Source organism: Castor canadensis, chromosome 3 (assembly GCF_047511655.1).
Source record: "Castor canadensis chromosome 3, mCasCan1.hap1v2, whole genome shotgun sequence".
NCBI lineage: Eukaryota > Metazoa > Chordata > Mammalia > Rodentia > Castoridae > Castor > Castor canadensis.
Genome location: NC_133388.1, coordinates 131,065,489 through 131,078,396, shown reverse-complemented (window position 1 = coordinate 131,078,396; position 12,908 = coordinate 131,065,489). Strand labels below are relative to the sequence as shown.

At 43.9% G+C, this 12,908-nt stretch overlaps 1 protein-coding gene across 3 annotated transcripts; it reads right to left on the bottom strand.

Annotated features, from left to right (window-relative positions):
* Positions 1-4,211: 4,211 nt before the first annotated feature.
* On the bottom strand, positions 4,212-9,482 carry Penk (proenkephalin). Of its 3 annotated transcripts, none has more exons than XM_074068654.1 (4): positions 9,464-9,482; positions 8,681-8,737; positions 8,098-8,238; positions 4,212-5,185 (listed from the first exon to the last, which is right to left on the bottom strand). In XM_074068654.1, exons 3-4 carry the CDS (start codon positions 8,233-8,235, stop codon positions 4,535-4,537), a joined length of 789 nt encoding a protein of 262 aa, XP_073924755.1. In that variant the 5' UTR covers positions 8,236-8,238; positions 8,681-8,737; positions 9,464-9,482; the 3' UTR covers positions 4,212-4,534. The 3 variants fall into 3 exon arrangements, with proteins under 3 accessions (XP_073924755.1, XP_020043392.1, XP_073924754.1); XM_020187803.2 differs by lacking the exon at positions 9,464-9,482 and adding an exon at positions 8,817-8,965; XM_074068653.1 differs by lacking the exon at positions 9,464-9,482 and adding an exon at positions 8,812-8,898.
* Positions 9,483-12,908: the final 3,426 nt, after the last annotated feature.

Sequence of the window (12,908 nt, the reverse complement as noted above, 5' to 3'; positions counted from 1 at the left end):
TTTTTGCAATCCTTCCATGTGCAGGCACATTCCTAGACAGTAATGCAATTGCATGTTTTATTTTGTTTATTGTACTCAGGGCAATGAGTGAACACTGAAAGCCCTGATTTTTGGTGTAAGAATTGATTTAAAAAGTTTATTCATTGCATATTTATTGTAAAATATATAAAAGTTTTAAACAACCTTTGCTTCAGATAAACCCAGTTTTGTTTTGTTTTTTATTGTTGTTGTTCTTTTAGTGGTCCTAGGGTTTGAACTCAGGGTTTTGTGCTTGTGAGGCAAGTGCTGTACTACTTGAGCCATACCCCAACTCCATCCCTTTTTCACTTTAGTCATTTTTCAAATAGGGTCTCAAGTTTTTGACTGGGGTCAGCCTCAGGCTGCAATGGTCCTACTCATGCCTCCTGTATGTCTTGGATTACAGATGTGGACCACCACACCATACTTATTGGTTGGGATGGGGTCTTGCTAACTCCCCCACCCAAGGGTTGACCTCAAATTATGATCCTCCTGATCTCTGCCTCCTAAGCATCTGGGATTACAGGAGCATGTCACCACACCAGTCCCCAAACCAAAATGTTTTGATGGATGCAAAATGATGAAAGATATGTTCTTCCCTCAGAAGAATGAAGAGAGATAGACAGTGTGATAGATAGTAAGGTTTTAAGCATGTCAGCATATTGTGTCACTCACCTGCTCTCAGCCTCAAATTGTTTTCTGCAATAGTGAGATTAAAGATCAAAGCTCTTTTTGGAACCTCACAGGGACTCATGAGTCTTGCTGCTCCTTTGTAATCACCCTCTTTTCTTTGTCTAGAATTGTCTTCCACCAGATATTCATGCAACAGGCTTCCTTCACTCATTCAATGAACAAACTCATTTATGTGGGGTGCTATACACATTTCAGGAAAATGAGGAAATGCAAATACAAATACAATTATTAAGGCTTCACACTCCTCTCCCATCTTATCCAAAAAGAAAACTATAGCTCAAGGCTCAGACTCTTCATGTCTTTTGTTGTTGGAAAACTTTTCGATTTTCCAGAATTTATTGGTTTTTCTAAAGAGGAGTTGTAGGTTCACAGCAAAATTGAATGAAAGGTAGAGGTTTCCCTTATTCCCTGCTCCCCCACCCTACAGCATGTGCATCTCTCACTGTCAACATCCTCACCAGAGTGGTCTGTTTTTTGCAGCTGGGGAACCGTGCAGCGTACAGTATGTGCATTAGAGCTCACTGTTGGCATTGTACCAACATGGATTTGGACAAATGTTTAATGACGTGTGGGTAATTAATTACACAGGTTTTGCATGTTTGTGGCAAAAAAATTGAGAAAATGAAGATGAGTATTAAAGGGCTCTGCAACTAGTTTCTGTTTTATGGGACACAACCACAGAGCAGGGAACCCCATACTGGTAACAGGGACCAGGGCTCATAGGTAGCTTCTTATTTCTGAAAGACTCAAGGTGAAGCGGCAGGTGGTGGGGGATACTCTGAGATCCCCTTGGAAGAAATGAGAGATGAAGAAGTAGCAGCAGCCCTGTAAGCTGGCCCTGGCCTAGGGACTCTGTATACCATACCACATTTACTTATCACAGCTACCAAACAAAGCTCAGAGGGGAGAAATAGGGCAGGGAGAACTTCCATTCATGCAGCTAGCTGGGATTTCCATGCAACCAGGCTGGCCTTATGGCTCACGCATTATTAGCTCTTATAAGGAACCCGGGCAGGACTCAGGCTCCAAGGTGGCCCAGGTGAGTGGGAATAGAGAGTAGTTAGGAAAGGAATGGAATGGAGTAGCAGCACCCTCTGCAGGTCACCTTGGTCTTCATTCATCTCCATCTACATAATTTTCTCCAAGACTATTTTAAATCAGCAGAAACTTTGGGTTCATTTTGCCCTAAAGCCTAGGCCTAGGTTAGTCCTGACCCTAGTTCTCGTGCTAATTGATGAGCACACACTGAGGGCTACAGTCAGAGCCCAGTTATCTGCATCAAAAGTAGTAATTCAGGTGACTTTGGGCAGATGCTCCTCAGAATTTAAATAGGAAATTCTTGAAAACACCAAAACTTTTAAGAGTTAAAAAAATATTCTAATGATGGAATTTCAAATGGAAGACTAGACAGCATAGGGGATGTTTGGAGACAGCACCTTCAGTTCACCTTTTGTGGACGGCCACCCATATTGACTCTTAAGGACCAGGTGGGGTGAGGGTTCATGCATCTTGGGAGGTTCTGTGCAGGCTCACACCCCTGTAATCAAGACCGAAAAGAGGAGCCATCTCATCCAATTGCCCTTTTCCAGTTTCCTCATTGTCCAGGTTCTCTCCTCAATTCCTTTCTTCCCTAAGCAGTTTTGGAGCATCCTTTGGGTTCTTTGTTCTGTGATGTACAGTGGTGTGTGACACCTCCCCACCCTGAGGATTGCATGGCCTTTGGCAGAGCTGACAGGTGGTCAAATGAAGTGGTAGACAGCTGTCTGATAACCACTCCAAGTGTGTTGGCCTTGACTATACAGTTTCCCCCAAAGAGAAAAGAACAAGTTTCTAGATAAGGAAATGTGCTTGCTTTGAAAGATAATCTATTGTGACCTTGTGAATTTGTGTTATTTCCTTAAACATACTGTAGAGGATGTGCATGTATGTGTATTATATTCTTGTAAGCTAATAGTTGTATTATCAGGAAGGATAGTTTAGGCTGGATTATTGCTTCTGAGGTTTGGGGTCCTTTGCTTGAGGTTTGGGAGTCTTTGCTCTAGAAGAGGGAATTTTTTTTTCCCCCAAAAATGTCAGCCTCCAGATCTTGCAAATCTGATCTAAAGATATGCTTTGTTTGACTGACACTATTTTTTTGAGACAGAGTCTTGCTATATAGCTCAGGCTGTCCTCAAACTCCCCCTGAGTGCTGGGATTACAGGTGTGAACCACCATGCTCTGCACTCACATTGTTTTCTCACATTTTTAAAAAATGGAGTCAACTGCCCATATTTAAAAAACTTGCAATATTATTTTAAAAATCTAAATTTCTGAAAACACTAAGCTATCATTTCCAAGAGAAACAACTAGGGACACCTTCTACCTCCAGTGGCACCACAGTCCTGTCACTCCTTATCCTTTTGACACAATTTCCAGGGCCAGCTGCTGCTTCCTGAACACCTCTCATTCAAAAGGAGGAGAGTTCTCGTTTAAAAAAAGTTAGTTTACCAAGGACTAGGAGGGTAGAGGGGAGTGGTGCTCCATGAAGATGGGGACCTGTGATTCCCTGCACTATTTAGGTGGAGACAGGTCTCCTGATGTGGATGTCTCCAGAGCCGTAGCAGGGCTAGACTTAGAGGTATGGGCTGCCTGGAGTCTGTGGTACTGCCTCTTCAGAATGGAGCACATAGGTTTAGGCAATGAATATCTCATGGGCTACCCAGAGGACTGCAGTTCAGAGACTCATCCTCCACTTTCCTGAAATGCCAAACAGATTTTTTTAAGGAACACAGGGAAAAGACTGAGGTGTGTGTGAGGGGAATCCTGAGAAAAACTACTCAGTGGTTAAGGATTGAGCTGCATGTAGTTTCAATTAGAAAAATGAAGAAATGTTACATTTCTTATATCTGAGTGTTGTCACAAATGACTTCATTAATGCAAAGTAGTCATAAGCTCTTTGTGCTTTGGGAATTTGCCTTATAAAACAATCACAATACCTTTCCTGATTATCTAGTTGCTTAATCAATTCATTCATCCACTTCATTCATTTCTTTGTTCATTCATTCATTCATATATCCTTTCACTAGATTTTGGAGAGTTTACTATGGTCAGAGTGTAAGGGTGAACAGTCCCAAGCTCCTCTAATTTTTGCTAGTGACCTGAATGGGGGACAAGAAAGAGTAATGGAAAGGATATTGACTGAGAACAAGAAGTTTGGGGTTTTCTGTCTTTCAACTGCTGAGCAACCTTGGGCCAGTCACTTACCCCTTCTGGGTTTCACTTTCTTCATGCACAAAATGGGGCTAAATTGTCTTTACTTCATATTGTGTCCCAATGTGTTTACTTATATTAAGATTTCACATACAATCAATTAAATAAACAAGTTTTGCAGCCTCAGCTGGAAGAGGAAGAGGCCAGTAATGATTCTGTCAAAAGCAGATGGTCTACTGAGTCCAGTCTAGGATGTATTGCAGAAACTCAAAGGTGAATGAAGGCCTTGGAGAAAAAGAGACTCACGGGACCATTGTGCACTTGGGAGTGGGTTTATTACATCTAAATACAAGTAAGCATTGGCTAATGATCTGTCAAAAATAGGGACAAGATAACAAAAACTATTTTACCACGAAAGCGAGATAGTTGCAATAGACCAATACTGAGCTTAAAGACTGGCAAAAGAATACAGACCCTGAAATGACAGTTTTCAGGCTGTACAGTAATCCAGACAAGGAGGGCAGCTATATAGTGCAAGCAACACATGACAATAAAATAACATCAAGGAAGCAGTGGCTCACTAGGGGATAGAGGGAGGCTGCTGGGAGCCTGAGGCCACTGCTAGGAAAGAGTATTAAAATCGCATAAATCCTCCATATCTTTTTTCCATCTCAGGAACTTCTTTGGAGTAACTTTCACCTTCTTCATCAGAGGGCAGAGACTCTGCAAAGCGCTTCAGAAAGCCTCCATATCTTTTCTGGTAGTCCATCCACCACTCCGGGCGGCCCACCCTTCTCATGAAGCCCCCATATCGCTTCTGCAGCTCCTTTGCTTCGTCTTCCATCTGGGGGCTTCTCTTGAGACCTCTCATGAAGCCCCCATATCTCTTGCTCACATCCTCCTCATTGTCACTGCCCTCCTGGTGGTGGCTTTCTTTCTCACGATTGTCATCTGTTCCCAGCAGCTCTTTCAGTAGGTTTGAGGAGTTGGCCAGAGTGTCTCCCTCCTCTGCATCTTTCTTCATGAAGCCTCCATACCTCTTGGCAAGGATTTCACCTCCAGTGGCCTCTTCCTCCGGCTCCACGGGATACAACTCATCCATCTTCTTCATGAAGCCCCCATACCTCTTCATGAATCCCCCGTACTTTTTGGCCAGCAAATGGCTCTCATCCTGCTTGCTGGTGCCATCTGCAGGAAGTTCAGGCTTGGCCACCTGCAGGAGCTCCTTGCAGGTCTCCCAGATTTTGAGAGAAGGCAGTTGGCCCTCACACTCCAGCGTGCAAGCCTGGGAAGACAATTGGATTCAGTGAAAAAGAGAGGCTGCTCTGGTATGCTATGGAAACATAGCTTGGGCCACAAACATGTGGCCCACAACATGTTTGCTTTCATTTGGAGATTCCCACAGAGTAAGGACATCTCCAGCTTTCCCTCATAACTTTTTCTCACACTCAACAGGCAAATGAAATAAACACTGGAAAAGTTCAATGAATCAAATTAGAAATCTGTCTGCTGTGTATACTGAGCCATTTCAATATTTTAAAAGCTCCCTCTCCAATTTTAACTTAGATTGGCTGCCTTAGGAATCTAAGTGCACTGATAATTGTTCCCTGCTAATATTTTGTTTGAGAGTTTTCTAATCAAAAGGGAAACAGTTTTGTTGTTGTCATTAAGGATGTATCTTTAGCATTCCTTTTATCTTCTGGTCTCACAGATAAAAATCAATGTTGATAAGATTCATCTGCGTTTTTGTGTTAATATTTTTCTACAACAGTATCCAATATTCTTGTAAACCCTTTCAATCTTCAAAGAAAAAAAATTTCAAAATTAGTTTAAGAAGAAAGACATCCAAAATATCCAATTTAAATTTTATGTATTGTTTGGATTCTGGTATATTGACTTGCTAAAGATGGAGATTTTTTTCTCTTTCCCCTGGTTTATTAAAGCAGATTTCATCATCTTGAACTGAATGTAACTTATGAGATCAGATAGAACTTGTACAATTGCAAATGCACCCATTATCCATGCTTATTTTCTCAGCATTTGGCCAGGGGTGCACAGAAAACACCTTTCCCAGTGGAAAGCAGGTCATTTGATAAAGTAAGAATATAATTATTTTCTTTATACTGTACAATAATTAAAATCATAGCAAGATTTAGGCTGTACATTCTAATGATCTCGTTCAGATTTTTTTCTATTCAACAGATCACTTGTGTATGATAAAGGAGCACTAATATTACGTGAACACTGACAAAAACCTATCATATTTCTTAGCATTCCAGCTACCTATGAATCTACCTGCAGTCTCTTGATTTCGCCAGGCTCTTTCTTGGTATTTAAAAACATATTGATATTAAATACACACATACTATTTTCACAATGAAAGCAAGATTTTATTCATGTAATGAAATCTTTAGGATGCATAGTTCACCAACTCTTAATGATTATTTAAGCTTTGCATGTGAGAAAATTAAATATGTGAGTATATAAAAAAATCTAAAGATTATCTAATTAAAATGGTCCTGTTATATTCCACATAATACCTGATTAAGGTCTGAAAACATCATTAAAAGCTTAAGATGTTGAAGTGGCAATAATATTTCCATTCTATAATTATATTTACATCATTTTGTTGGCAAAAATTAATATCGAATATTATGTATACTCCTACCAAAAGGCCCTTAAATGTAGGTAATTTTGGGAATCCTTCAAAAACAAATAGTGACAGATAATCAGAATAGAACATTCCTACAAAAACAATGGTATTATTTACAGTTCCTATAGTGGTATTTTTTACATGCTACAATTTATGGTCAAGATCACATTAGATGGTAAATTCTATAGGGACATGAGTCAAGGCATGCCTTCACATCTTTGCGTCCACCACAGTACCAAGCACAAGTCTCTTACACGGCAGAAAGTGGGTTTTCAGTAAGGCATGGTTTCAGTTTCTTTCTCTTCTGTGCAAACAACTCTTTACTCCCAAGATCTATGCTTATGCTTATACCATCCACTCGACTTTTAAGAATAACTTAAAAGCTCCTAACTACAGGAAAAAGAAGGAAGATGGATTAAAGGGAGGCTGTATTTTTCTCATAGTTTAACTATACAATAGCACTATGTGTCTTCTCTCTAAGGCCAAGTTAGCATGTATCAATAGAAACAGACCAGGTATATCAAATATTCAAATGAAACAAACATTTAACCTGAAGTATACACGTTGGGTTCATGGAATCCCTTCCTAAGTTTTCTTCTTCATTTCAAGCATGCATGTAACATGAACTTTCTTCAGAGTCTCAAGTGGAGCCTAAATCAGCTTGGATTATATATCACTCTCTGCTAAACTTTTAAAGGCATCACAATTTTCAACAAATCTCAAAGGCAGTGGCAAGGAATCATGAAGGGAACTAGTTAAAAGAAAGCCTCTGGAATCTCCAATATGGACATCTGACTCAGCTGAGCATCAGAAGTAATTCAAGATTCCATGGACTACTATTTTGTTATCAGCTCCCCTCCACCCGCACTGATACCACTTCTTTGGACCCTGGCCATTTCTCTTGAACCCTTTTCATAGCCAAGTTAAACTGTTGTTTTAGTTGGTGTTACAAAAGTGCAGTCAAGACAAGACAAATTTAATTCTATCATCACTTGCTTGTGCAATTACTGAGTTCTTGTTCTCCTGAGGTCTTCTGTTTCTCCACTCTCCCTTAGTCCCTTTTCTATCCCTTTGCTCATTCCTATTCATAGGGACCCAGGTTAAGAGAGCTAGAGAAAAGAACTTCCAGAAAAGGAGACAAAAATGTCATTAACAAAAAATTACATTATTTGCGGGAATTACATGACTGCTTGAGAGGCCATTAGCTGGTATGTCAGAAATTGAGGTGACTGGGCATCTTCCTTCTGACAGCCCCGGAGAACCCAGTGCTATCCGAGGTGCTGAAGAGAGCACCTTTTGGACTTTCCCAATCCCCAGGGTTAAAATAAACTTGGTTTTTGTAGAGATACCTCCGCCCTCATCGGTCCCCTAAACTGACAGCCAGAGTGGGACCTCAGTCAGCGTTCTCAGAACAGCCAGGACACCTGGATCACCAAAGGTTTGCGCCGCAGCGCCTCTGACCCGGCGTGACAGACAAGCCTCATGGCCGGCTGGGGCTGTCTGCGGACTATAGTGGCGACTCGCTCACCATGGGAAACACTCACCAGGAAGTTGATGTCGCCGGGACGCACAAGGCGGTAGCTGCAAGTCGCGCAGTCCTGGCTGCATTCCGCTTGCACCGTAGCCAGAAGGCCAGGACCAAGCGCCAGCAGCCAAGTGCAAAGTCTCAGGAACCGCGCCATGGACTGCGAGGAGAGAAGGGTGCGCACTCTGAGCCTGTCTGAGATCCCTAGGAGGGACCTCGGGGTGACACCTTCAGCTGAGGGGGGGTGGTGGGAGTGGGGTCCTCGAGCTGGAGCCCGTAAGGATGCTCTTTCTTCGGTCCCCGCCCGCACCCAGACACCTTTCAGGCAGACTCGGGGACCGCTCAGATCCCCTCGCAGCTCCCGGACCGGTGCAATCATCTCAACCCGAGGTGGCTCAGAGCGTCCATTGCCTAGGGCAGAATTCTGTCGCTAACGCTGGAGATCAAGAGCCAGAGAGCAGGCGCTTGGAGGGGGAGACACTGCACTGACCGGGATCACAAAAAGGAACCCCGAAAAAGTTGGGGGAGACCACGCAACTAGAACAGGCGGACGCCCCCAAACCCGCGCAGGAAAGGCGAGTTTGGGGGACAAATTCACTTACGTTGACGCTGTCCGGATGGAGCAGGCTGGTTGGAAAAACTGGGTCCCAGACACGATTCTGGAAGGAAGAGAAAGGCAAGTGTGAGAACGGCGTCGGGGAGAAGCGAACCGGGCACGCGGGCAGAAGCGGACCTCACCGTCGCGGTCCTGTGTCGCCGCGGGGCCGCGGGCTGGGCTGCGGGCTCTGAGCGCCTACCTCGCTGTCCCGAGGCTGGCGACTGCTGGAGCCACTTTATAATTAGCCCCAAACCGAAGGAGGAGCGCGCGCCCCAATCGCCTGCGGGCTGCAGCTGACGCAGGCCCTACGCCAGCCCCGCGCCGACGCCTTCGCGGGAGGGGTCAGTCCCTGCGCCCGCACACGCTGCGGGTGAGAGTGGGGGCGCTCGGTGGCTCGCCTCACCGCCCCGGTGACAAACCCAAGGCAGTTAGGAAGTTTGGGGAACAATGGGATGGGAACAACTTTTCCTTGCACCAAGTCACTGAAATTGTCCCCTGGGGTGGGGGAGTTTGGAAGGGCACATGGGTTGGCTTAGATTTCTGGGATATGGTGGAGACCCTCGGATCAGGTGAACCTGTCGCTTCCCCACCTTCTCTCAAGGCGCCTTCAAGGCATTAAGCATAGCCATCCTGAATGTCCTGTTATTCACCCATCTGTTCTGATAGCGTCAGGCTCACAGTAGCCACTCAATTAATGGTTGCAGAACGAATGATTGAAAGTTTCTGGGAATCTTAAAAATTCTCTGTTCTGGTCAGTGAGATCCCTGGCTAAAGAAACAAGTAAAACCTCAGATTCTGGAAAGAGGCTCCTCCGGGGGACTGTGCGCCCTTCAGGCACCGCGGGAGGAACCAGTCATCCTCCAGCTCCCGAGTCGGGGGCTTGCTGCCTGTAGTGTGCTCTCTGTCCAGGGTGTCCTGTGGGTGTTTGATAAGTGAAGAGGGAGTGTCGGGGCGGATGTGATGTCAGCGTGCTAGGAGTGTGGTGTTCAGAGACAGATAAGGACAATGGTGCCCAGGGCGCCTGGGCTTGGGGGGATGCACACATCCTCTCCACAGGGAGAGGCAGAAGGCTGGGGCTTATGATGGAGCAGGCTCCCTCACTTCCTGGCTTTGCAAAGGATCACTAAGAACCAAATTGCTTACATTGTCTAAGGTTTCAGTTTTCCTATATGGAAAATAGAAACAGAAGTAATATGCCATTCCTTAATAGAGGCACGGGAGGTATAGCATTCAGGACAATCAAATGGAAGACTTGTGTCTGGTACACCAAACTATCAAAAGTATTTTAAACCATCTGTCATCCATCTTCATCTGTCTGTCCATCATCGATTTATTTACGTTTTTTGTTTTTAATGTATCCATCCACCCATGTGTGTATCTATCTCCCTGATCCTAAGGGGGATATCACAAACAGTTCCAGAGCCCGTATGTAGAAAAGGAGACCCGGGGCTTTCCTGGCCATATGCGTCTTCGGCAACGGACATGTCACCACCATTTAAACCGTCGCGGGGACTGCAGTCAAGCGGCTTGTCTGAGGCTTCGGACGCACTGCATTTCCCATTTTGGTCACTGGAGGGCAGCGCTCTCCTGCGTAGGTTGGACTCGCGGGGGACAGGGGTATCCACTCCCAGCAGGTCTCAGTGTTGTGGGCTGTGGTCACTGCATCCAGAGGGCTCCGGAGCCACACTCGCTCCATACCTGTCTCCTGCGCGGCCGCAGCCTTGTACCTGGTGCGGGAAAGCGGAGTGCTGGTGTGGGGAGCGAGAACGCCGGAGGCTGCCCTGTAGAGCAGCTCTGACCTTGGACCAGACAAATACAATGTTTCCCTTTGACCTTTTAAGCTCTTCCCATCAGAGTCCCGATGTCTGCCTTTTCCTGATCCTTACCCTGTCTCTAAGGTAAAATACAGCTTCTGTCCTCACTTAAACAAGCTTTTCGACTGTTGTCCAGGTTTTGTAAAGAAAGACTACTAAACTGCAGTACTGTGCAAAGGGAGTATAAAATCCTGCCTAAAATTAGACAGCCTGCTTGCGTTCCTGGGGTTACCCAAATTTAAACACATACTCAGGGGCAGGAGGCTGAAGTTTGTGTGTGATAACCACATCACATCCTTAAGGTTCACAGTGCTGGACATATGGCCCCTTAGGATCTTGGAAAAGAAGCAGCTAAGTTTGGCACAAGCCTACTGCAAACTCCCATTCTGCAGATGGGAAAATCTGAGGTACAGAAGGCCCATGTGACCAGCCCAGGCTGTTGCAAACGAGGCTCACCAGCCTCTTTAGGAAGACTTCCTCCCTAGCACCTCCTTAGGCTGGTTTGCTTTAATAGAACTAATTCTGTTTGAGTTAGCTTCTTGGTGAAGCTGCCCTTTTCTCAGTGGCTCCTTACATGTCAGGGGAGAAGAAAAAGAAAGACAGGGATCCCCCTGGAGTGCAAGAGTGCTTAGTTTCCTGGATGCTTCAGACTCATTTGGTGCTCAGTAAATGGCTGAAAGAGTGAATAAAATGGTGGGCAGTTGACCTTGTTCTCAGATTCCAAATCAGGGACAGTCTCTTCCCATCACCTTCTCCCATCTACCCTGCAAGCTAAAAGTCATACGGTTTTTGAACTGTAGCGATGAGTTGTAAAGAATCCATTTTTTCATGATCTTTTAAATATTCATCAGAACTAATAGTTTTTCATTATGTTCTGGGAAAAAGCTGCTCAGAAATCAGACTCAAAACAAGGCAGGGGATTTAAAATGTTATGAAGTATTTAATCCAAAGATTTCTGATTCTTAGGTCCAGACCAAGATCTCACCTTCTTCTGCTCCTAGGGTGCCAAGTATTAGCTCGAAAGGACAGCCAAGAGACTGAGAAATGTGACTTCGAAGGTCTGATGATAAGTGGCGTTTAACTCAGTTCTTAGGTGTTCTGGGAGGAGGGATTTTAAGAAGTCCTCCAAGTATCCTCTTCTATCATTTCCAGGATGAAGATGCCTAAGTTGAATGATGTCTTTCAGGTACCCATTCCTCTCCTCTCCTTTCTGCCATCCCAAACACACTTGTTTTATTACGGAGAGCAATTTCTTTCTGCCCATCTCTCTCTAAAATAGCAGTAGTGGAAAATAGGCAGCTCTGCACACTGAAGATTGTGCAGTGTTTCAGCCTAAAAGCTTCATGCTCTTTCTAACATTCAGATGCTTGGAGTCAAGTCAGAGGCAGGAAAACTTGCCTGTTTTCAGTTACAATCTAAAGCGCATACTTTGCAAAATGGGATTCTGTGAGCTGGGCCGGTTACCATGAAGTATCACTGCCTAAGGGATTCTTTTCAGACAGGCTCAGGAAACCACACAGTAACTTAGATAGAAGTAGAGTCAGTTTGAACACAATGTTTGTATGGTGTGGTAAATTCTCATTTTAAGGAAAGTGTGTGCTGATATATTCTCATTTTCAAAATCTAGAAACAGAGTAAGACCCCTGAAAGAAAAGGTAACCTGGTACAAATTTACCTAAAATTGAGTTTAAATAATAGAAAACATGTCAGCGTGTGTGTGTGTGTGTGTGTGTGTGAGAGAGAGAGAGAGAGAGAGAGAGAGAGAGAGAGAGAGACAGAGAAAGAGAGAGAAAGACATTAAACAAAGAATATAGAGCATACTGTTTATATATTATAATCTTGAAGGGAGTAGAAAAACTGTTTCTAAATTTGACCTTCTGTTCTCAGACAGGGAAAAGATCGACACTGATATTAAGTATATGCAGTGACAATGAATAAAATGAATTGTATTATGACTCATTAGATTAAAAGAAGACATCACTGTGAACACAACCAGTACAGAGTTTCTTGAGCTGCTTGACTTTCAGTGATGACTTTTGGAACTGGCTGGAGGAATTTACCAGCCACATCAGAGAAATAGTCATGTTAAAAAATTGTATTGCCTCACTGACTTTGATTTGTTCTTGATTGTTTTTAAAATTATATTCCAGATCTCACCTATTAGACCTGTATAGAAGGCTCTCAAAAATCTTAATTGAATGACTGGCTGAAGGCATTTACCAAGGAAACAATTTCCATGGTTGAGGCAGTGACAGAGAGGAATTTTCACATGTTTTGAGCAGTAATGAATCACTGAAATAAACACAATGGCTCTGTTGCCAGGTTCTTAAGGGAATTTCTTTGCATGGGACCCACAAAACAGTGAATGCACATAATAGATACTCAGCAAAATTGCTTTAAAAAAAACCTGTTTCTGCT

Excerpts from the sequence above, each read along its gene's own strand:
- Penk (XM_074068654.1), bottom strand. The coding sequence starts at position 8,235 with ATGGCGCGGTTCCTGAGACTTTGCACTTGGCTGCTGGCGCTTGGTCCT. Across the intron at positions 5,186-8,097 it reads CCGGCGACATCAACTTCCTG|GCTTGCACGCTGGAGTGTGA; the intron begins GTGAGTGTTTCC and ends TTGTCTTCCCAG.